The sequence below is a fragment of the Carcharodon carcharias genome, chromosome 6 (assembly GCF_017639515.1).
Source record: "Carcharodon carcharias isolate sCarCar2 chromosome 6, sCarCar2.pri, whole genome shotgun sequence".
Lineage (NCBI taxonomy): Eukaryota > Metazoa > Chordata > Chondrichthyes > Lamniformes > Lamnidae > Carcharodon > Carcharodon carcharias.
In genome coordinates, this window is record NC_054472.1 from 154,628,209 (window position 1) to 154,651,249 (window position 23,041).

Genomic DNA, 23,041 nt, shown 5'->3' on the forward strand with positions numbered 1-23,041 from the left:
GCCAGGCGTATCCCCCAGGCTACCATTACCACCAAGCCAGGGGATCAGCCCTGGTTCAGTGAAGAGTGCAGGAGGCCAGGAGCAGCACCAAGCCTAAAAATGAGGCATCAACCTAGTGAAGCTACAACACAGGGCTACATGCGTGCAAAAAAGCATAAGCAGTAAGTAATGGACAGAGCTAAATAATTCAATAATGAACTGATCAGATCTAAACTTTGCAGTCCTGCCATTTCCAGTCATGAATGTTGATGGGCGATTGAACAACCCACTGGAAGAGGAGGCTCCCCAAATATCTCCATTCTCAATGATGGAGGAGCCTAGCACATCATTGCAAAAGATAAAGCTGAAGCATTTGCTACAGTATTCAGCCAGAAGTACCAAGTGGATGATCCATCTCGCCTTCACCAGAGGTCTCCAGCATTACAGATGCCAGTCTTCAGCCAATTTGATTCGCTCCGCATGATATCCGGAAATGGCTGAATGCACTGGACACTGCAAAGGCTATGGTCACTGACAATATTCCAGCAATACTACTGAAGACTTGTGCTTCAGAACTTGCCACGCCCCTAGCTAAGCTGTAACAGTACAGCCTCAACACCGGCATCTTCCCAGATATGTGGAAAATTCTCCAGGTTTGTCCTGTACACAAAAAGCAGGGCAAATCCAACCTGATCAATTATTGCACCATCAGTCTGCTCTCATTCATCAGTAAAGTGATGGAAGGTGTCATCAACAGTGCTATCAAGCGACACTTGCTTAGCAATAACCTGCTCATTGCCACTCAGTTTGGGTTCCACCAGGGTCACTAAGCTTCTGACCTCATTACAGCCTTGGTTCAAACATGGACAAAAGAGACAAAATCCAAAGGTGAGGTGAGAGTGACTGCCCTTGACAGCAAGGCAGCATTTGACTATGTGTGTGGCATCAAGGAGCCCTAGCAAAACTGGATTCAATGGAGACCAAGGGGAAAACTCTCCGCTGGCTGGAGTCATGCCTAGCCTAAAGGAAGATGGTTGCAGTTGTTGGAGGTCAATCAGCTCGGTTCCAGGATCTCACTGCAGGAGTTCCTCAGGGTAGTGTCTTAGGCCCAACCATCTTCAGATGCTTCATCAATGATCTTCCTTCCATCATAAGGTCAGAAGTGGGGATGTTCGCTGATGATTGTAGAGTGTTCAACACCATTTGTGACTCCTCAGATACTGAAGCAGTCTGTGTCCATATGCAACAAAATCTGGACAACATCCAAACTTGGGCTGACAAGTGGCAAGTAACATTCACGCCACACAAGTGCCAGGCAGTGATCATCCCCAGCAAGAGAGAATCTAACCATTGCCCTTTGACATTCAATGGCATTACCATCACTGAATCCGCCACCATCAACATCCTGGTGTTGTCATTGATCAAAAACTGAACTGGACTAGCCATATAAATAGTGTGGCTACAAGAGCAGGACAGAGACTAGGAATAACTCACCTCCTGACTCCCCAAAGCCTGTCCACCATCTACAAGGCACAAAGCAGGATTGTGATGGAATATTCTCCACTTGCCTAGATGAGTGCAGTTTCAACAACACTCAAGAAGCTTGACACCATCCAGGACAAAGCAGCTCACTTGATTGGCACGCCTTCCACAAACATTCACTCCCTCCACCACCGATAAACAGTAGCAACAGTGGGTACCATCTACAAGATGTGCTGCAGGAACTTACCAAGCCTCCTTAGGCAGCACCTTCCAAACCCAAGAAGGACAAGGCAGCAGGTACATGGGAACGCCACCACCTGGATGTTCCTCTCCAAGCCACTCACCATTCTGACTTGGAAATATATCACCCTCCTAACAGCTTTGTGGGTGTACCTACACCACAGGGACTGCAGCAATTCAAGAAGGCAGCACACCAGCACCTTCTCAAGGGCAATTAGGGATGGGCAATAAATGCTGGCCTAGCCAGTGGTGCCCACATCCTGTAAATGAATAAAAAAAATCTCCTGCAGTGTTAAGATGGAGGTGGACGGGTGGGGTTGCTAGTGAAATTTAAAGGACCCCCTTGCCTCATACAATCCATCAAAGAGCAAACTTGAAGATTTTCTAAGAATTAAAAAGTATCCACTATCATTTTGTTCTGCTGATGTTGCCAGCAATGCTTCACTGAGGTAGATGCAGCAGTTATTTCCCTCCAGCTCCAGAGCTGGCCAATCCACCTTTCTGCCCTGGGATGGGGGTGTGGCAACACAATTATGCTAATAAGCCTTACCTTTGAAGATCCATTCAGCTCAGCAATCAAACAAGCTGAGATGTAGCAGCTCCCACCATTCATCTCGGGGTAGGAAAGAACAATTCTCACTGGATTGAACAATTCAGGCGAAAGGCTAATTTGCCGGCAATGTGTTCTTGTTGAGGATGGTCAATCCTAGGTTAGAAATGATAGATTTGCAGTCCTTAATTTTCAGTATATTGATTAGAAAAGGATGGAGAATCATGAGTCATCAATTCCCAGCTAGTGTTCCATGATTACCAAACTCTCTGGGAGCACACGATCATGGAATTAGTTTACAAAGGAGTTACTTACTTCTTAGCAGCCTTCTTCTTCACCCACGCTAGCGATGTACCTGTAATATTTATCCTGTTTTCTTTCTCCACCTGTCTACATCCTTCCAACAGCAGGCAGGAATTGAGATTTTCAGCAAAATTAAGCTGAAGCCAGATGTCCGGAAGTTTCTACTTTGTTCTCCTTGCCTCCCTCCCAGTGAGGGAACAGTAGTTCTACTAAGTACCTCCTCATATGATCGGAAGCATTGGATTGGAGTGGCTATTCAGATGCTTCAGCCTGTTGCCATACCATACTGCCTTTTGTTATAGGCTTTCTAGCCTGGAAAATTGTCCTGTGTGGTGACATGCAAACGCTTAACTGATTCTCATGGCAGTTATTGAATTTGACAGCACAAAAAATGGCCATTTAGTTATTTGCTGGTTTTCTGGAAGAGTTGTCCACTTTGTCCCATTCCCCTGCCCTTTCTCCATACACTTCTAAGATTTTCTTTTTTCTTTTCTTTTCCAAGCATTTATCCACTTCCCTTTTAAATGTTTTTCTAGCTCCATTTTTTCTAGGACCTGCCAAATTCTGTGTAAAAAAAACCTCACCTTTTCCTTCATTCTTTTGAACATCGTAAGTTCACACCCTCTAACTGTTGACTCACCAACCAGAGGTGATAAAATTTCCACTTTTATTTTATCTATTCAATCTTAAATGATTAGAATTTCTTTTATTTGCTATTTTAGGAATAGCGTTTTAAATTAGTTAACATGTTTACTGGAATAACAGACAAATAGACCCTTATATTAATGGGAAGTGAGTGGGAATGGGGGAACATAGTTTGGGGTGGGGGATGGGGGTGGGGTGGGCAGCCCAGAAACCCTAGGAATGCCCTTGCCAAGTCCAGATGTTTTCACACACTGAACTTTACAGTTTTAGATGCATGAAAAAGATGGTGGTCACCAATATGTGGTAGATTTCAGTGATCAGTTTAACAATCAATGAGAATTGAAAAATTATTTTCTGTGTTGATTAGAAACCACCAGGGAACTTTTCTCACGAATGGACTCCAAGCTTGTCCAAGTAGATCTCAACCAGTCTGTTCCAAACAAACGTTACCAGCTCTTCAAGCATCAGTTTCCAACTGCACAGGCGGAACTGTGGTGTCTGGCACGTAAGTAACACAGTTTAGATGAAACTCTTATTTATTTTAATTGGTATTGTGTCTCTATCCCTGATTATAAAACTGAAACTTTGCTCTAGATTCACCAATGTTCAAGAAAGAACTTTAGGGACTTGTATTTATGAAACTCCCTTCACAACCTCAGGATGTCCCAAAGCACTTTACAGCCAATGAAGTACCATTAAAGTGTAGTCACTATTGTAACATAGGATATGCGGCAGATCACATAGACATCACTGAGTGGATGATCAGATAATCAGTTTTTTGTTATGTTGTTTGACAAATAAATATTGCTGAGGACACCAAGGAAAACTCCTCAAACTCTCGCCTCAGGGGCCAGCATGCTGCCCACTGAGCCACATCTGATACCTTAGTCCAAGTTCCACCTCCTCCAGGGTACAGGGAATGCAGAGCTTTTGCATTCAAAGTGACCAGAATCAAGTATGGTGTGTGAAGTGTCCCTCAGTGTGTTCAAAGTGGCTCAGCTGAGATGGAATTAGGGTGATCGGTTGTTTTGTTGTTCACTGAGCAAGGTTCCTCATTTTTATTTCAGGTTGCACAGAGGAGAATTTTTGCAAAGTGGCAACTTTAAGGGTCAGTGAGGCCCTGCATTTTGAATGTGTACTGTATCCAGACACGCAACTTTGCCGAGCAAGTAATGACCCTAATTTCCCTGCAATGAACTGTGGCCTTGTGCTACCTGAAGAACCAAAAATATTGTTCAGGAAGAAGGGTGAGTTACTCAATGCTGAAAGAATTTAAGACAGAGAGCAAAGGAATTTGTTTTTCCTCGGTGTTGGCTGGAAAGAACTGCTATAGTTACTGGTTGTCTATGAATAAGTGGTTAAAGGAAAAGGGAATAAAGTGCATATAAGAACAGGGTGGGAACATGGGATTAGGACAATTACTGGTGTAAGGATAATCACCAGCATAGACTAGTTGAGCCCAAAGTCTGTTTCCATGTTGAAATTGTATACAACCTTGATATAATTTGATGTCATTGTATGCAATTGTACATAATTCTATTTAATTTCCGTGTAATTCTACTTATGCCAACCTAGCTGAACACATTTGAGGTGATGGGGTTGATAAAGTTGTTAACCTTGGGCTAAAAAGTGGTGGTGGGGAGAGGGGTCGGGAGGGGGGTGGTGGGGGGGAGGATAAGCTCTTGAAAGTTCTATCACCCAGCTATTCTCCAGTAACTCTTGCTGAGAAGTGCATGTGTAAGAATGTGACATAAAGAAGGCATGCTTTGTACAGGTTTTTGCAGAGTCAGGAAGACTCCTTGGACCTTTATAAATGGTGCTGGGACCTAGATTTGGAAGTTCTTGCCCTCATTTCTGGCAGATTGAACTTTTGCTGGCAGAAGGCAAGGTGTGGGGTGGAATTCACACAGGTGGGAAATCCAAACTCAGCAAGGCCATTTCAACTTAACACTGAGTTCAAACAGCACCCAGTTTGAGGCCCTCACTCACATGGGAGTCATAAATTGTTAAATTGTCACAGTTTTTAAAAAATGTCTCCTGGACTGCTTTAATTGACAGGCCATCTGGTGTAAGTCAGAAAAAACATTAACACCTGTTCCACAGTTTCAATAGAGTTCCTTGTTAACATTTCCTAAGGGATATTATAATGTAATTGAGAATGCTTGGCTGAGTTTCAAAAGCTAAAAGAAAACACTCTTATCTCAGGAGGGGCTTTGGAGTTCACGTTTTGACTGACATTATAAAGAGGCTATTAATTGATTAGCTGTCTTTGTGGCTACTGAATAGAAGTGTTTGTTTTTATAACAGATTAACCACTTAAGGGTATTTAAAAGTTTTGAATGTGTCCCATTAATGTGAGTTTTTTACTATCAAGTATGGATGAGTGAGAGTTGTATCAGATTGTTAGAAATTTATTTTTTGCATCTCCACATGGCTTATGGAGTCTGCCCAATGTGGATTCTGGGTGAGTGGCTATGGGGGTGGCATGGGGGTATAAGGAGGCATGGGGGTGGTTGGGGGCATGAGTTGGAAAGGAGCGGGCAAGGGGATGGGTGGGTGTAGGTGTGAGGGGTAAGGGCCAGAGGGACTAACAGCTTCTAAAACAGCTGGGATGAAGTCCCAAAGAACCGAGGCAGGCTTTCTAACCAGCCCGCCTCGACATACACCATCCCTATCTTTGTCTACAATCTGCTACCAGGGTCAGCGGGCCCCACTCTATCCTGCCCCTGCCTCCCCAGAGTGAAAATTAGGCTAATGGAGACTACACTGCTCAAAAAACTGCATGAGACATTGAATGGTCATTTACAAACAAAGCATGAAACTATGGATGCCTGAAGTAGGCTGTCTCATCAAAAGCATTACTGCGCAGTCTTTCTCCTGAACTTTAGTCCTCTTCATTGCCAGTGCCTGAGTCAAAGGTAGAATCTTCCTTTCTGAAATCTAAGTTCAATGGTGGGAATGGAAGTCGGAGTGTTTTACTCTGGGGTGTGGTACGGCTGACCACTCGTGATTTTGCGCTGGTTAGCTCATTACTTGTGAATCTATGCAGAGTACGGTGAATTTATTAGTGAGGGCAGGCAGGAAGCCGTTAGCAAAGAATGACGAGAAGACAAAAAAATTAATAAGGAGAGAAAAGTTAGAATATGAGAGAAAGCTAGCTTGTAATTTAACGATGGATAATAGGAGTTTCTATTGATATTTAAATAAGAAACAAGTTAACAAAGTGATCAATAGTCCTATAGAAAGTGCATCTGGGGAATTTATAATGGAAAAATAGGGAGGTGGCGGATGAATTAAACAGGTATTTTGCTTCAGTCTTCACTATAGAGAATACAATAGCTGTAAATTAGAAAATGGAAGGGAGGGAGAAACTAGGGAAAATTACAATCACCAGGGAAGTGGTATTAAGCAAATTGTTAGGGCTGTGGGCTGGCAAATCCCCAGGTCTGGATGAACTTCATTCTAAGTTCTTGAAAGAAGTGACCAGTGAGACAGTTGATGCATTAGTTTTAATTTTCCAAATTCCCCAGACTTGGGGAAGGTTCCATTAAATTGGAAAATAGAAAATATAACTCCTTTATTCAAGAAAGGAGGGAGACAGAAAGCAGGAAACTCTAAGCCAGTTAACCTAACATCTGTCATAGGGAAAATGTTATGAGCTATTATTAAATATGTTATAGCAGGGCACTTAGATAAATTCAATGGCAGAATCAACATGGTTTTGTAAAAGGGAAATCATATTTAACCAAAGCATTGGAGTCCCTTGAAGGAGTCATATGTGCTGTGGATAAAGGGGAACTGGTGGATGTACTGTATTTAGATTTCCAGAAGACATTTGATAAAGTGCCACATCAAAGGTTATTGCAGAAAATAAAAGCTCATGATGTAGGGGGTAACATATAGAAGATTGGCTAGCTAACAGAAAGCAGAGAGTTGGCATTATTGGGCCTTTTTCTGGTTGGCAAGATGCGACAAGTGGTGTGCCACAGGGATCAGTGCTGGGTTCTCAACTTTTTAACAATTTATATAAATGACTTGTATGAAGGGACAGGAGGAATGGTGGCTAGATTTGCTGATGACACAATGATAGGTAGGAAAGTAAATTGTGAAGAGGATGTAAGGAGGCTGAAAAGTGACATAGATAGGTTAACTGAGTGGGCAAAGGTCTGGCAACTGGAGTATAATGTGGGAAAATGTGAAATAGTTCATTTTTGAAGGAAGAATAAAAAAGAAGCTTATTATCTAAATGGTGAGAGATTGAGGAGCTCTGAGATTCAGAGGGATCTGGGTGTCAGAGTGCATGAATCACAAAAGGTTAATATGCAGGTACAGCAAGTAATTAGGAAAGCTAATAGAATGTTATCATTTATTGTGAGGGAAATTGATTTCAAAAGTAGGGCAGTTATGCTTCAGTTGTACAAGGCATTGTGAGACCACATTTGGAGTATTGTGTACAGTTCTGGTCTCCTTATTTAAAGAAAGATGTCAATGCTTCAGAAGCAGTTCAGAGAAGGTTTACTAGTCTAATACCAGGAACGTATGGGTTGTGAGGAAAGGCTGGATAGGTTAGACAGTATCCAGCAGAATTTAGAAGAGTAAGAGGTGACTTAATTGAAACCGTTAAGATCCTGAGGGGTCTTGACATGGTGGATGTGGAGAGAATGTTTCCTCTTCTGGGAGAGTCTAGAATTAGAGGTCACAGTTTAAAAGTAAGGGGTCACTCATTTAAGATAGAAATGAGGAGAATTTTTTTCTCTCAGAAGTTTGTGAGTATTTGGAACTCTCTTCCTCAGAAGGCGGAAGCAGATCTTTTCAAAATCAAAATATCAGAATATTTTTAAGGCAGAGCTAGGTAGATTCTTGATTAACAAGGGGGTGAAACGTTATCAATATAGGCAGGAATGTGGGGTTGAGGTTACATGATCTTATTGAATGGCGGAGCAGGCTCGAGGGGCTGAGTGGCCTACTCCTGCTCCTAATTCATATGTTCATACTCTGTTAAAGTGGCCTTTTAATGAGCATGCATGACTTGTTAATGCATGCAAAAGGGCTTCCCAAAATTGTTTGTCAGAGAGCTGGACCCACCTTTAAAATCCTGAGAACAGAATTCCTACGATTTATCCTGACATAGGGAAATAGATTTTTGGCCTCACAACAAAATAAGTTCCCCACCCGCCATGCTACCCGCTGCTGGCAAGACCGGAAGATTTTGCCCAAGGTCACAGTGAGAAGGCAGTTTTGGACTGGAACACTTCTGGGACCTGACTGCAGGGCTGTGGTAAAGCCAGAAACTACCACGCAGACCCGAACCATCTGTGGGCAACATCAAGAGGAGATGTATTAACATGGATAATATAATTGACATCCCAGTGCACCTGCGCTGAGAGACTTGTGTAATTAGGACCTGAAAGAAATTCTGGATGTAAAACTCAGGGGCAAGCATATTATGCACATACCCATCCCTCAAATCTTCTCACTCTTTTACGCCCATCTATCAATCCCTGCACCTGAATAAATCTGATCTGTTATTGATTCTGCCACTGGGCAAAAGAGCCATAATAAACAATAAATTTTAGGGAGGTAATCAATTCCTTTCCTTGAAGACAATGGGAGGAATCATCCCAGATTTGCACTAACTGAGGTAGCGGGTGTGAAAAAAGACGTTTTATGTGCTGGCGGAATTTTGTGCTGGATCATCCCTCTTCCCGGTGTGTCCCACCTTATTAATAATGCATTCGCAGGAAACACTCTGAATTGCTGATGGGTGGGCTTGGATTTGCCCGCTACGCTGTGTTATCGCTGTGGGGCGGCCTTTTTAAAGTTGCAGTAACAGAAGGGGGTTGTGTCGGAAGGTCGGTGGGATCAATACACTGTCCCATAAAATCCAGCCCCATTTTTCAGTGACAGAGGGGCCAACCTATGGAACTGACTTCCCAGACAGATGGTGGAAGCAATTTATTCAAATGCAGCTTAGATTGATTTCTTCCATAAAATCACATTTTGCGATATAGTATTTGAGTGCTTGAGACACAACGGCTGAAGTTTTGTTCTGGGGTTAGGACTCTAATGTTGGATAAGCTCTGGGTCCCGAGGCTTGATGACATGGGCATGATTGCACACCCCAATTCTTGATTGAAAGGCCATTTAACCTTCAGAGGCTCACTGCCTGTAAAATAATTGTTATTGTCATACTAGCTGCTTTTGTCTGCGTCTTCCTCTCCTCAGCAGTGCTGCAGCAGGCTTGAGAATGAAAACTACTTTTGTTATTACCACAGTGACCCTGGTTTCCATTTTGCTTGTAATAAAAAGTTATAATCCTGCTCATGCCTTCATTGACTCGAGGCTCTTTGCCTTATTGTCAGCGTAGTATGGCAGAGCAAGTAAAGGTCAGACCTGGTGATTCGGGGTGCTGGAGACCCATGGAGACATGTCTCCGAGGTTCATCGTATGCTTGGACTTGAAGTTTCCAAGTTTGCGGAGCAAATGGAGAGAGTCCATATATCCAGGTGGCTGAAGTGTTCCTGGGATGTATATTACAGGAGGATCTAAAGAAAGTTAAAAGGAAGGGAAGAGTGTGATCAAATGCTGGGCTAGGGACAGGAAACAGGACAGAAACTGCTTACTTTTGAATGTCATTGTCGCTGATTAGTTATGTTTTTTGAGTACGGTTAGCTTTTTCGACTCCCATCCAGACAGCCCCTGTGGTGCTCTCTTTAAAGAAAATTCAAAATCACTCCACAATGCTTGTGCTGTCCCTCTCCTATATCTGCTATATCTGTTCTGATGCTCAACAGTCAGTTGTTTCGTACCCTGTTCCGCACCCCCACGTACTAATCACACGGTAAAGCAGGAGGTTGGCGATTATGCTGGTGAGCTCAGCAGTGTCTGAGTATTAAATGGTGGACTTGTTAGTGTGGAGGCTCCAAAAACTGGAAATAGAAACTGAGGAAGCAGTTGAGAGGGGAAGCCTTATCAATGAAGATGGAGGAAGAAAGCTGCTGGGTCAGTAGGTACGAGGACAGTAGGATCAGAGGACAGGAGGAACTAGTAGGCAAAAGCCAAGCTAAATCTTAGTTGGGGAACAGAGGGCTGGAGGAACCCTTCAAGAGAGAAGTTATCCTAGGCGGCTGAATGAGTTTGGATGCAATCACTGTGTTCAGGTAAAATAACTCGAGCAGTTGACTCAAATCCGTGGAGTATTCCAGAAACTTGTCTTTTGATGATTTTATTTATTTTAGTCAGATGTTATAACGTGGCAGGTGTGTGCCAGGCAAACCAAAGACACAAGGGAAACTTAGTCACTGAGTAAGCTGTCTGATATAACTGCTTTATTTGTGGATCCTTTTCTTGTAACTCTGCCAACTTCCTTGAGCTAAACACTTCAGCTTCATTCTCTTCCATTCTCTCTCACTGAACAATCTTATATAGTATCAGCTCATTGTTCTTCAACACCTTTCCCCTGCCTTTTACCTTCCTCTTCTTACTGTTTAAACCTGTGAGCTTGTGATCTTGTTACCACACAATCTGGAAACAATCCAGGATGCTCTTTTTGCAACACCTCAGTTGAATGCACCTCAACAGGCTGCGTGGCTATCATAGGCATCACCCACATCTGTGACCCAGCTATATCATTACCTAAAATAAATTGAGCACCTGTAAAGGGTACTTTTTCCACTACTCCAACAATCATCTCACCTGTTTTCCAATTACTCTTTAAATTTACCTTCCACAATGAAATAGGCTTAGCATCTCCATGAACCCCACTTATTATCATCTTTACCTGAAATACTCCCTCTGAACAACAAGTATCACTAACCCATAACGTTAAGGATTGACTAGTTCCTGTATCTCTTAAAATTTTAATAATTTTACCTGCTCCACCCTGTACACATGGAAAGACTTCCCCTTCACATACAATATCTTTAAACACTTCTGAAACCTGCCCTTCAGAAATCCCTTGGGTAAATTGTGAATACATTCCCACTTCTTTACTTATCACTGATCCTTCCTGCTTTACATGCACACAAACTATTGTTTTTTTCCTATAGCTGGACATCAGGACCCACAGTACTCTCACTTCCAGAAGGTTTTGCATTCCAATTACTGTAACAGATTTTCCCTGTAACCTCCAACACATTGACTTTGTGTGCCCAACCTTATTGCAATGAAAACACCTCAACTTTCGAATGTCATTTCCACCCTCAGCATCTGAGAAAAAAAGCTTCCTGAGAATTTCCACCTACTCCTTCTCTTCCCTGACTACCCGCCTTCCTTTCACCTCTCCACTTTCTACCCTTCTCTGATTTAAAAGGGTGACAAAAAAGGTTCAGATCTATGAACTAACTTATAATCATCAGGTATTTCTGCTGTTTGTTTTACAATTTTAATCCTCTGCTCCTCCACATGAGTTCTCACTACCGAAGGAATTGAATCTTTAAATTCTTCCAAAAGAATTATTTGTCTAAGAGTTGCATATGTTGCCTCTACCTTTTAATGCCTGAATCCACTGGTCAAAAATATTTTGTTTTATTCTCTCAAACTCATTACAAGTTTGCCCAGGCTGTTTGCTTATATTCCTAAATTTCTGCCTGTATACCTCAGGAACCAATTCAAATGCACTCAAAATAGCCTTTTTACTGCATTATAATTCACCGATGCTTCTTCTGACAGTGAAGCATAAGCCTCATGAGCTCTACCCACTAACCTAGACTGCAAAAGCAATGCCCAGATTTATTGTGGCCATTTCATCTGCTTAGGTATTTTCTCAAATGAGATAAAGAACACCTCTACATCCCTTTCTTCAAACTTTGGAAGAGCTTGTACAAATTTAAACATCTGCCCACTGGGCTTTAGACTGGAAGTGGTTGTTTCCACATCAGAACCTTCCTCAGCCTCCGAGATCTCTTTTTTAACTCTCAGCTTTCTAAGCTGATATTTTCTTTCTCTTTCTCCATCTCTCTTTCCTCCCTTCCTAATTTCTCCAGTTCCAATTCCCTTTCCTATTTTTTTTCTCTCTCCTTTCTTTCTGCTTGCTCCCTTTGAAATGCCCTTTCTCTTTCCTTTTCTTCTGCTTCCAATTCCTGTTTCTTCATTTCCATGCTTGTTCAAGTTCAAGCTTCTTCAGTTGTTACTGAAGTCTCACTACTTCCAGCTGTGACTCATTAGTTCCAACTATCCCTTCCAACTTCAAATGCTGTGCAATCACTTCAACTATGCCTGCTTTCTTTGCCCCTATAGTTAACCTCAACTGCAACTTACCCGCCAATTCTGTTGACTTACTCTTAGATACTTTTTGTAACCCAATCAGAGTTATATCTTCTATTCCCAGAGGAGTTTTAGCCATATGTAAAGCCATTTTTGCAGTCTCACCATTTTAAAATCCCTCACACCAACTCCTGAGTTCAATGTGCTTCTTGTATATGTAGCCTTAACATTCACCAATTCCAAACCAATCAAAGAATTTCAAATATCTCATTAAGGGCCCCCAATTTTGTTATGATGTGGCAGATAATGTGTGCCATGTGGACCGAATCCGTGCTATCACAATGGTTTTGCAATTTATATTTATTACGAGATGTGTGCACTAAATTCAGAAGTAATGAGTCCACTAAGACCTTTAGAGATTTTAAAAATCATGCTAAAATATTTATTAACAAAAATTAAAAATTTCAAGCACATACTTAAGACTACAATTACTTAATACTATAACAACTCCAAAAATTCCTAATTAACCTGACTCCCAGTTACACATCCCTTTTAAGACAGCAATCCAAAATAGATAAAAGCAAAATACTCTCGATGCTGGAAATCTGAAATCTGAATCCAAAATAGATTTTTGATTTTTTTAAAACCAGCAAGTTAACACAGTACCCACTTGACAGTGGAATTCCAAATGGCTTTCTCCAACTTCAGTTACTGGACATAGCAGCTTTATGCACAGCTGGCTGGAGGCTTTTTGAAGGCTAATTCACTAACACTTGTTAGACTAACATGCCCTCAGCCAGCCTTTCATCCTCTTTTATATATGTTTATATATGTAAATTCCATTGTTCCATATATCTTTGGAACTCTACTTTTCCCATAATCTTAACACTTTCATGTTGCCAATATTGTCGGTAACCTTTGGTAAAATAAACACACTCCTTAGTCTTGCTTATCTGGCTAGTTGTAAATATACTGACAATCCTTTGAAATCCACCAATCCTTCACTTATCTAAAAATGCAAATTCCCTTCATACCTTACATGCTAAGATAGCATCCATGTTTACTCATTAACACTTCAAGTACGTTTCTACATCTAGCTTCTTTTGATGATTTCAGGACTCCAAGTGTGATTAAATCATACATATAGAACCATTAACACTCACATCCGTAAACATACGTTACGACAAACCAGAAGATATTATGAAACTTATTATACTTATTAACAGAAAATTAATTGTTTCTTAAATATAATTGATTGTCCAATCAGCAGCTTATTCTTTTATTTTTATTTAGCCAAATAATTATTGATTCATTACTGTCACAGATTTACCATTTCATTCAGACAGATGATTATTTATTTAGTCATTTCACTCAGCTGGTGAACAATTATTGATTGAAACATTCATTTATTTATTGTGTCCAACAATAAATTTGGTTATTTATGCACTTATTTATCTCTTCAAGACTCTGTACTCAGTGGGCTAGGACTTCTTGAAATAAAGTCATTTGATGCCAGTTTCTTCTTTATTAGTGATTTCTAACTAAGGCTAGTTCCTCTTAGCCAAAAGACTTAAGGGTTCAGGCACATATAGAAAAAATTAAGCATAAGTTGATAAAGCTGCCAGATAAAGCATGTGGGATCCTAGTCTACCTAAGTCAGAGCATAAAATACAAAAGCAAAGATGTAATGCTAAAACTATGTATCATTGGTTAGGCAGCAGATCGGTCCAGGAATCCTAACTGATGTCAATCTCACTCAGCCCTGATCCTCCGTAGCTTTTCCAGGTTCAGGGCGATTAAAGCAATTGTAGTATTTCTGATTCTACGATGTTAACTTTAGGTGGGAAAAAGGTAAACTGCTGAGGCATCAGTATCACACGGGCCAGCGTGTGTGTGGTTCATAATCACACGGGCCAATGCGTGTGGTTCAGTATCACATGGGCCAGTGTGTGTGGTTCAGTATCACACGGGATGGTGTGTGTGGTTCAGTATCACATGGGCCAGTGTGTGTGGTTCAGTATCACATGGGATGGTGTGTGTGGTTCAATATCACATGGGCCAGTGTGTGTGGTTCAGTATCACATGGGCCAGTGTGTGTGGTTCAGTATCACACGGGCCAGTGTGTGTGGATCAGTATCACGTGGGCCAGTGTGTGTGGATCAGTATCACACGGGCCAGTGTGTGTGGTTCAGTATCACAAGGGCCAGTGTGTGTGTGGTTCAGTATCGCATGAACCAGTGTGTGTGTGGTTCAGTCTCATGTAGGCCAGTGTGTGTGTGTGGTTCAGTATCACGTGGGCCAGTTTGTGTGTGTGGTTCAGTATCACATGGGCCAGTGTGTGTGGTTCAGTATCACGTGGGCCAGTGTGTGTGGTTCAGTATCACACGTGCCAGTTTGTGTGATTCAGTATCACACCGGTCAGTGTGTGTGGATCACTATCACACAGGCCAGTGTGGGTGATTCAGTATCGCACGGGCCAGTGTGTGTGGATCACTATCACACAGGCCAGTGTGGGTGCTTCAGTATCGCTCGGGCCAGTGTGTGTTGTTCAGTATCACACAGGCCAGTGTGTGTGGTTCAGTATCACACAGGCCAGTGTGTGTGGTTCAGTATCACACAGGCCAGTGTGTGTGGTTCAGTATCACATGGGCCAGTGTGTGTGTGGTTCAGTATCACACGGGCCAGTGTGTGTGTGGTTCAGTATCACATGGGTCTGTGTGTGTTTCAGTATCACATGAACCAGTGTGTGTGTGTGTGTTTCAGTATCACGTTGCCCAGTGTGTGTGTGTGTGTGTTTCAGTATCCCACGGGCCAGTGTGTGTGTTTGGTTCAGTATCACAAAACCAGTGTGTGCGTGGTTGAGTATCACATGGGCCGATGTCTGTTTTTCAGCTTCACATGGGCCAGTATATTTGTGGTTGCCATTATCTCACGGGCCATTGTGTGTCTGGTTCAGTAACACACGGGCCAGTGCGTGTGTGTTCAGCATCTCACGGGTCAGTGATTTTTAAAAATTGATTCACGGGATGTGGGCTTCACTGGCTGGGCCAGCATTTATTACTCATCACTAGTTGCCCTTTAGAAGGTGGTAGTGAGCTGCTTTCTTGAACTGCTGAACTCCATGTGGCATATGTACACCTACAGGGCTGTTAGGAAACGAGTTCCAGCATTTTGACTCAGTGACAGTGAAGGAACAGTGATATATTTCTAAGTCGAGATTGTGAGTGACTTGGAGGGGAACTTCCAGCTGGTGGTGCTCCCATGTGTCTGCTGCCCTTGTCTGTCTAGATGGTAGTGGTTGTGGGTTTGGAAGGTGCTGTCAAAGGAGATTTGGTGAATTCTAGCAGTGCTTCTTGTAAATGGTACACACTGCTGCCACTGTTCGTCAGTGGTGGAGGAAGTGAATGAGTGGTGCCAATCAAGTGGGCTGCTTTGTCCTGGATGGTGTCAAGCTTCTTGAGTGTTGTGGGAGCTGCACTCATCCAGGAAAGTGGGGAGTATTCCATCACTCTCCTGACAGGCTTTGGTGAGTCAGGAGGCGAGTTGCTCACTGCAGGATTCCTAGCCTCTGATCTCTTCTAACCACAGTATTTATATGGCTAGTCCAGTTCAGTTTCTGGTCAATGGTAACCCCCAGGAGGTTGATAGTGGGGGATTTAGTGATGGTAATATCATTGAATATCAAGGGGTGATGGTTAGATTCTCTCTTGTTGGAGATGGTCATTGCCTGACACTTGACTGTTACTTGCCACTTGTCAGCCCAAGCCTGGATATTGTCCAGGTCTTGTTGCATTTGGACATGGACTGTTTCAGTATCTGAGCAGTTGCGAATGGTGCTGAACATTGTGCAATCATCTGCGAACATCCCCACTTCTAACCTTATGATGGGAGGAAGGTCATTGATGAAGCAGCTGAAGATGGTTGGGCCAAAATCACCACCCTGAGGAAATCCTGCAGTGATGTCCTGGAGCTGAGATGACTGACCTGCAACAACCATAACCATCTTCATTTGTGCTAAGTATGGCTCCAACCAGCTGAGAGCTTTACTCCTGATTTCCATTAACTCCAGTTTTGCTAGGTCTCCTTGATGCCACACTTGGTCAAATGCGGCCTTGATGTCAAGGACAGTCACTCGCACCTCACCTCAGTAGTTTAGGTCTTTTGTCAATGTTTGAACCAAGGCTGTAATGAGTTCAGGGGCTGAGTGGCCCTGGTGGAACCCAACCTGAGTGTCAGTGAACAGGTTATTGCTAAGCAAGTGCTGCTTGATAGCACTGTGAATGAACCTTTCCATTACTTTACTAATGATTGAGAGTAGACTGATGCGTGGTAATTGGCCAGGCTGGAGTTGTCCTGCTTTTTATGTACAGGACATATCTAGGCACTTTTTCACATTGCCACATAGACACCAGTGTTGTAATTCTTTTGAGTCAACCAAATAAACTAAATTAACAAAATTGGGAACAAATTAAAAAGCAGTGCCTTAAAGGGAAATTGCAAAAACAAAGATAAAATTTAAAGGAAACTTACAAACTTTAAAGCAAAATGTGACTAACAGGGTCAATAAAACACCACAGTCCTTGCGGTGCCCACTGAGCACAGAAGACCTCAACAGTGCCGGCAGACACCGCGTGCTTCCTCTCCAGGGACACCCAGCCATGGAACATAACCACAAAAAAGGAACAGACAGTTGGGTCGGATGACCCCTTTGATCACCCACTGTCTGGATCTGTTAATGGCCAACTTAGCCAGGCCCAGGAGCAGGTTAAGGAGGAAGTCCTCCTCCCTCCCGGCCCCTCTCTGCACCATAGATCAGGAGCGTTGGATTGAAGTACAAACAAGACAGAGCAAAAGGTTTTTCAAGTAACTAAGAAGGGTGTGTAGCCTACGACATCTTACATATATGTGGTCCATGGACTCCACAAGGCCACAAAAAATGCAGTCATCTTTGGAGTCCATGAACTGACACATCCTACAATTATATGGGACTGCTGCAGGCAACACCCTCCATCCCAGGTCCCCGATGGAAAATGGGAGGACACCCATATAGAGGGCCCCCAAACTGGGGACCTCCACCACCGGATGGCAACAATGCACACCAGGGTGTGTCTGGGTGGCCGGTGAGGGCAAAGAAGCGAAGGGTGTGCAGCAGCAGAGCATACAGGAAACCCCTCTGTGCCATGCTAAAGTGCACAGAGGGCATTCCACGAAGCGATTCAGGTTGCTGGGCATTGGCTGCTGAGGGAGGGTTCAGGGTCAATGTGGAATTTCGTCCGAGCAGGGGTAAGCTCAGATGGAAGACCATCGCGCACCTGTGCCACCTCGTTATGGCATCACCAGGTTGACACCTCATTTTTAGGTATGCTTAGTGTTGCTCCTGGCATGCCCTTCCGCACTTTTCATTGAAACGGGGTTGATCCCCTGGCTTGATGGTAATGGTAGAGTGGGGGGTATGCCTGGCCATGAGGCTACAGATTATGATTGAGTACAATTCTGCTGCTGCTGATGGCCCACAGCACCTCATGGATGCCCAGTCTTGAATTGCTAGATCTGTTTGAAATCTATCCCAATAAGCACAGTGGTTGTGCCACATAACACAATAGAGGGTATCCCCAATGTGAAGGCGGGAATTCGTCTCCACAACGACTGTGCGGTGGTCGCTCCTATTGACACTGTCATGGACAGATGCATCTGCGGCAGGCAGGTTGGTGAGGATGAGGTCAAGTATGTTTTTCCTAGTCTTGCAGCTATGTGATTTAGGGCTCGGTCAGTAGTGGTGCTACCGAGCTACTTTTGGTGATGGACATTGAAGTCCCCCACCCAGAGTACATTCTGTGCTTTGCCACCCTCAGTGCTTCCTCTAAGTGGTGTTCAACATGGAGAAGCACTGATTCATCAGCTGAGGGAGGGTGGTACATGGTAATCAGCAGGAGGTTTCCTTGCCCATGTTTGACCTGACGCCATGAGACTTCATGGGGTCGATGTTGAGGATTCCCAGGTCAACTCTCTCCTGGCAGTGCCGCCACCTCTACTGGGTCTGCCCTGCAAGTGGGACAGGACATACCCAGGAATTGTAATGGTGGTGTCTGGGACATTACCTGCAAGATATGATTATGTGAGGATGACTATGTCAGGTTATTGCTTGACTGGTTTGTGAGACAGCTCTCCCAATTTTGGCAATAGCCCTCAGGTGTTAGTAAGGAGGACATTGCAGATTCAACAGGACTGAGTTTGCCATTTCCGGTGCCTAGGTCAGTGCCGGGTTGTCTGTCCAGTTTAATCCCTTTTTTGGGACTTTGTAGCGGTTTGATACAACTGAGTAGCATTTAAGAGTCAACATGGAGTCACATGTGGGCCAGACCAGACCAGACCAGGTCTGGTAAGGACAGCAGATTTCCTTCCCTAAGGAGCATTAGTGAACCAGATGTTGTTTTTTAAAAACAACAATCCACAATGGTTTCATGGGCATTATTAGATTTCCAGATTGTTATTGGATTCAAATCCCACCATCTGCTGTGGCAGGATTTGAATTCGGGTCCCCCAGAGCATGACCCTGGGTCTCTGGATTACATGAAAGTATAGTAATTTTCATAATATTATTGTGATTTATTGTAAAAGTAGATTAACAATGGGGTTTGATTAGTGTGTGTGTGTGTGTGTGTGTGTGTGTGTGTGTGTGTGTGTGTGTGTGGTTCAATGTCACACAGGCTAGTGTGTGTGTTCAGTGTCACACAGGCTAGTGTGTGCATGTATTCACCTCATGGGCAGCATGTGTGTGTTCAGTATCTCACGGGCCAGCGTGTGTGTGTGTGTTCAGTGTCACATGGGCCAGTGTGTGTGTGTTCAGTATCACAGGGGCCAGTGTGTGTGTGTTCAGTATCTCATGGGCCAGTCTGTGCGTGTTCAGTATCACACGGGTCAGTGTGTGTGTGTTCAGTATTTCATGGGCCAGTGTGTGCGTGTTCAGTATCACAGCAGCCAGTGTGTATGTGTTCAGTGTCACATGGGCCCGTTTGTGTGTGTTCAGTATTTCATGGGCCAGTGTGTGCATGTTCAGTATCACAGGGGCCAGTGTGTGTGTGTGTTCAGTATCACAAGGGCTCGTGTGTGTGTGTTCAGTATCACACGGGCCAGTGTGTGCATGTGTTCAGTATCTCATGGGACAGTGTGTGTGTTCAGTATCACAGGGGCTAGTGTCTGTATGTTCAGTATCACAGGGGCCAGTGTGTGTGTGTTCAGTATCTTATGGGCCAGTGTGTGTGTGCTCAGTATCACATGGGCCAGTGTGTGTGTGTTCAGTATCACATGGGCCAGTGCGTGCATGTGTTCAGTATCCCATGGGCCATTGTGTGTGTGTTCAGTATCACACAGGCCTGTGTGTGTGTGTGTTCAGTATCTTATGGGCCAGTGTGTGTGTGTTCAGTATCACATGGGCCAGTGTGTGTGTGTTCAGTATCACATGGGCCAGTGCGTGCATGTGTTCAGTAGCTCATGGGTCAGTGTGTGTGTGTTCAGAATCACACAGGCCAATGTGTGTGTGGTTCAGGTCACGTGGGCTAGCATGTGTGATTCATTATCGCACAGACCAGTGTATGGGTGGTTCAGTATCACATGGGTCAGTGTGTGTATTTGTGTGTGTGGTTCAGTATCAGAAGCGCCAGTGTGTGTTGTTCAGCATCTCATGGGGCAGTGTTTATATGACTCTGTGCCAGCCCGTATATATTGCCCACTGTCACAATGGCCTCTGCGAGCTCTTTCATTGAGCCATCCATTAAACCTAATGCTACCTTTTCGTGAACATGCTGCTCCTTTAAAGCACAGTGGGCTGCACTTTAATCCAATTTCCTTGGCTTAATACTGGGAAACATAATGAGTAACTTAAGGGTGCTTAAGATAAATTGTCAATTGAACCATGGTTTACAACTGTTCCAGATCCTGAGCCCTTAATAATGCTTGATAGGACATGGGCAAGCTCTCATATTTGTGTTGTTTCATTCTCTCTCATACTGTGTCATTGCAATTTAAATAAACTGATTGATGTTGAAAAGTAGCCACTCCTGCAGCCCCATCAAACCTCCCAACCCCTACACCCCGCCGCCGAACCCAAACTCAGACCTTATTTTTATGTGTTGCCCATGGAGACAGAGAAGCATTTTCATTTTTATTTTAACAGCTGGGATCAGTTTCCTCGATCAATCCCAAGTCAGATGATAGCAATAGTTATATTGAAGCTTAGTAGTCTTAGCGGCCCAAAACATAGCTGTGTTGGGAGTCAGAACATGTGTTACCTGTTTGCTAGTATTTTTTTTTATCCAGATGATGATATTGAGGTAATGCCAGTCTCCTAAAGCCATTCGTGTTTCAGATTTTGTTTGCTTGAGGGAGTCAACTTGCTAAGGTGAAAACAGCAGAGGCCCTTGATAATCCAGAAATCAGCCATGAATGAACAGTGTTTTTTCATTGCTGCATCACCTGATGTCAGCAATAAGTAGCAACTGGGAGCACTAAAACATCACAGAGCCTACTCATTAACAGGACTGTGTCTTCTGTGACAAAACCTTGATTGGATCTGGCTGGAACTGTGCACGTCTCTAAAAACTTTTTTTTCTTCACCTAAAAGCTGTTTTGTGCTGTAATGTTTAAAGTTTGAACTGATAACAGCTTGGCTAGGGCAACAGGGCATCTGGGACATTAGTGAATGTTGGGACTAACAGTTTATCTCCTTCACCTGTAAAATTTAAGCTTTTTTGCATTTTTATTTGCTCATGGGGTACAGGCGTTGCTGGCGAGGCCAGCACTTGTTGCCCATCCCTAACTAACCTTAAGAAGGTGGCAGTGAGCCACCTTCTTGAACCGTTGCCATCCTGTGGTGTAGGTACACCATAGTGCTGTTAGGAAGTGAGTTTTAAGATTTTGACCTAGAGACAGTGAAAGTGCAGAGATTATAGTTCCAAGTCAAGATGGTGTGGTATGGCTTGGAGGGGACTTTGCAGGTGATGCGCCTGCTGTCCTTGTACTTCTAGATGGTAAAGGTCATAAGTTTAGAAATTGCTGTTGAAGGAGGCTTGGTGAGTTGCTGCAATGTATCCTGCATATGGTACACACTGCTGCCATTGTACGCCAGTGATGGAGGGAGTGAACGTTTCAGGTGATGGTTGGGTTGTGGATTTCACCCAGTGGTATGGAGCTGCTTGAATGTTGTTGGAACTGCTCTCATCCAGGCGAATGGAGAGCATTCCATCACAGTCTTGACTTATGCCTTGTAGATGCTAGGCAGGCTTTGGGGAGTCAGGAGGTGATCTACTTGCTGCAGAATTTCCAGCCTTTGCCTTTTTCTTGTAGTCACAGTATTTATGTGGCCGGTCCAGTTAAGTTCCTGGTGAATGGTAACCTCCAGGATTTTGATGGTGGGGGATTGCCTTTGAATGTCAAGGGGAACTTGTTAAACTTTGTAGGAGACAATCATTGTCTGTGCCTGTGTAGTGCAAATATTACCTTCTTCTTATCAGCCCTAATCTGAATGTTGTGCAGATCTTGCTGCATCTGGACATTGACTGCTTCACAACCTGGGGAGTTGCACATGGAAATGGACACTGTGCAAACATCAGAAAATATTTCCATTTCTCACATTGTGACAGAGGGAAGATGATTGATGAAGCAGGTGAAGATGATCAGGCCTAGGACACTGTGCTGAGGAATCCCTGCAGCAATATCCTGGGCCTGAAGTAATTGGCCTTCAACAACCATAACCTTCTTGAGTTGTGCTAGGTATACCTCCAGCCCGCGAGGAAATTTCCCCTGATTCCCATTGATTTCCATTTTCTTGGGCTCCTTGAGGTCACATACTACCTTGATGTCATTCTCACCTTACTGCTGTAATTTAACTCTTATGTTCATGTTTGAACCAAGGCTGCAATGAGTTCTGGAGTTGAATGGTACTGGTGGAAGCTAAACTGAGCATTGATGAACAGATAATTTTTTGAGTACGTGCCACTGATAACCTTCCACCACTTTGCTGATGCTTGAGGTCAAACTGATGGGGAGTAATTGGCCAGATTGGATTTGTCCTGCTTTTATGGATAGGACATATGGTGAAAATTTCCACATTGTTGGGTTGAAGCCCATGTTGTAGTTGCACTGGAACAACTTGGCTAGGGGTGTGGCTAATTCTGGAGCACAAGTCTTAAGACCTACAGCCAGGATGTTGTCGAGATCTATAACCTCTGCAGTATCCAATGTGTCCAGCCATTTCTTGATACCATTTGGAGTGAATCAAATTTCCTGGAGACTGGCATCTGTGATATTGGGGACCTCAGGAGCAGGCTGAAAGGATCATCCACTTCAGCATTAAGGCTGAAGATAGTTACAGATGTTTCATCCCAATCTTTTGATCTAACATGCTGCGCTGCCACATCATTTAAGATCCCCTCACATTAATTGTTTAATTGTTCACCATAGTTCACAACTAGATCTGGTAGGGCTGAGTAGGGAACGTTTAGTTTATTTTTGTTTCCCTACATTGGGATTAATTTTCTCAGCAGCAGGACATAATGGAAACCGTTGAAGTTTTCCCTAAAATATTTTCTTCTGCTTGTGAAGTAAGTAGGCCCAAATAAATGCCCAGGTCTTGGCTGGTGC

The 23,041-nt window shown here is 43.5% G+C and overlaps 1 protein-coding gene across 1 annotated transcript in view; it reads left to right on the forward strand.

Annotated features, from left to right (window-relative positions):
* tg (thyroglobulin) overlaps positions 1-23,041 on the forward strand; it is a 463,025-nt gene that overhangs the window by 161,743 nt on the left and 278,241 nt on the right. Inside the window, exons 30-31 of the mRNA XM_041189302.1 lie at positions 3,567-3,704; positions 4,267-4,446. Of these exons, the coding sequence (XP_041045236.1) occupies positions 3,567-3,704; positions 4,267-4,446 (318 nt within the window). The remainder of the gene's footprint in view (positions 1-3,566; positions 3,705-4,266; positions 4,447-23,041) is intronic.